General features: G+C 36.7%; 1 protein-coding gene across 1 annotated transcript; it reads left to right on the forward strand.

The window, feature by feature from the left end:
* Positions 1–109: 109 nt before the first annotated feature.
* Positions 110–2,253, forward strand: LOC104945897 (ras-related protein ORAB-1-like; the record flags this gene model as incomplete). The annotated part of the gene is made up of 2 exons (XM_010771625.1): positions 110–304; positions 1,276–2,253. Coding segments are annotated over 2 exons (393 nt in total), but the record flags the coding sequence as incomplete, so codon positions are not given.
* Between the last annotated feature and the right edge of the window lie 249 nt (positions 2,254–2,502).

Here is a 2,502-nt window from a genome sequence, read left to right on the forward strand (position 1 = left end):
GTTTCAATTACCTCGGTTTAGGAATCTTTAGTTTTATTTATAGGAAAAAACGATGCATCATTGCCCTGTCAGCATTTTCTCCAACAGACCGGATGCCATTGAGTAATAACAGTTTTTTTCAGACGTCAATATCTGTTTTAATGTCTGTCCTCTTTCTGCTGCCTTCCCTCAGGAGTCCTTCAATAATGTCAAACAGTGGCTACAGGAAATCGACCGCTACGCCAGCGAGAACGTCAACAAGCTGCTAGTAGGCAACAAGTGTGACCTCACAACGAAGAAAGTCGTGGATTACACCATAGGTAAGGTGAGGCAATGCACAAAGCTGAGACTCTTTGTCCAGATATCTGTATCCAAAGGGGAAATGAGATAAGTACGAGCTGACTGAGCAGCAGTTCGGTCGGTTTTCTTTAGCCATGTACTCTCACTGTGATAGCCTTGATAATGTGATGAGCTCAGTCTGTATTGTGAGGTTTGAAAGAGGAATCATGAGCTTGTACTCGACTGAGCATCCAGCAGCTGGTCAGACAGCTGGCTGAACTGTGGGGAATTATTAAGAAGTTCAATATTTTTGCCATTTTCAACCATATTTGGGTTGATATTGATATTTTATGCGGTTATCGACTTTTTTATTGATTTTAATTCATTTAATGGTCAGACCAAGTCTTTTTAAATCTCTTTTTCTGAAAATATACAATTAATACAGACGAGTTAACCCAATCAAGCCATCATGTCTCAGGTCACCAGTCTTAAACTTCAGAATCAAAGTGTTTTTAACCGTGTCTAGCTGAAAGTCGTCAACTTAACAGCGACTCAGGTCAACTTGAGTCAAAGTCAAAATGATTCAACAGTTCTGATATGGGTCTAACACCCTGAGGTTATTCAGCGCACAAAATGACCGAACCATTTAAATGAATATTTCCTGTAAATAACCAGAAATTCTCTGTATGCTACCTAGACTCTTAACTCCACCTCACACAGCTGTTTGCTTTACAACTACAACTAAGAAAACTAGTAACTTAAAAGACTGCACGTTTTGGTTGAAAGCTATGGAAAAAGCAAGCAAGTGGGACTTTTTATAAAATGGACACTAAAGATTTTCCTTGGTCAGAGAATATTTAACTCAAGTTAAATTGAAAATCACCATGAAAACTGAACGGCCTCATAAGCAGCAGTTATTGAGTTTTTAGTGTTACACAATCATCCTTAGCAGATCGTATGTTTTCAAGATATTTCATTTATTTAATATCCGTTGATTTTTATCTCTTCGATCTCCAGGAATTTGCCGAAAACATGGGCATCCCCTTCGTGGAGACCAGCGCCAAGAGCGCCACCAACGTGGATCAAGCCTTCATGAACATGGCGGCGGAGATCAAGAAGAGGATGGGCCCCGGGGCCACGGCCAGGTCCTCGGAGAAGTCCAACGTGAAGATCCAAAGCAAGCCGGTCAACACCTCGTCCGGAGGCTGCTGCTGACCCCCATATCTGTGATGGTTTCATCTGAATAATACCCAGAGAGAGACATTTTGAAACAGCCTATCTCCTCGCTGATGGTCTTGTTTGCTCATATCATGTCATGTAAAGGCATCAGCACTATATTGATTGTTTCATAAACACAAGATGAGAAATCTGAGTTCTTCTTTCACCACTGCTTAAAAGTTGAGTAAAAGTAGAAGTAGCAGGAGGAATACTCTGTTACAGTAAAAGTCCTGCATTCAAAATGTAACTCAAGTAAAAGTATTATCATCAAAATATAGTTAAAGTACCAAAAGTAAAAGTATTCATTGTGCAGATTGATCCATTTCAGAATAATCTATATGATATGTTTTATAATGATTGATCATGAAAGTGTTCTCAAAGCAGGTAAAGGTGCAGCTAGTTTGAATGACTTTGTATACTGCAGGGTAGCTTGTGAAAGTAAACTAAAGTCTGATTTAACACTTGATTATATTTCACATCATTCATCAGAATCTGAAAATTAACTAAAGGTACTAAATAAATGTACTGGGGTCAAATGTATTATTTATATTTAGCTCTGAATTGTATTGGAGTAGTACAAAGTAGCACAGATTAGAAGTACCTCAAAATGGTATTTAAGTACAATACTTTAGTGAATATTCTTAGTTACTTTACACCACTTAACAGCAGTTAAACTTCACTTCACTTTTTACACTTTTATTCAGAAGTTATAGCCTTCTAAAAATATTTGATGTCTCCAGATTTACAAAATAAAGATTTTGCTGATTTGACTTTCAATTAATTGTTAATGGGGGTTTGGACTGATCTCTGAATCATTTGAGAGTTTTATTATAATCGTGACACCATATATTTTTCAAAAATAATCATCAGATTAATCCATACATTTAAATGATAATTTATCAGATTTATCTGAACTGTAAAATTATACTTTTAGCCTATATTTAAGCCATCTTTCAGATTTTTAGTTAGGATTTTTACTTTTTATTGCAGGACTTTCTGCACTAAAAGTGAAGTATTAGTACATTT

Source organism: Notothenia coriiceps, unplaced genomic scaffold, assembly GCF_000735185.1.
Source record: "Notothenia coriiceps isolate Sejong01 unplaced genomic scaffold, NC01 NC01_scaffold00010148, whole genome shotgun sequence".
NCBI lineage: Eukaryota > Metazoa > Chordata > Actinopteri > Perciformes > Nototheniidae > Notothenia > Notothenia coriiceps.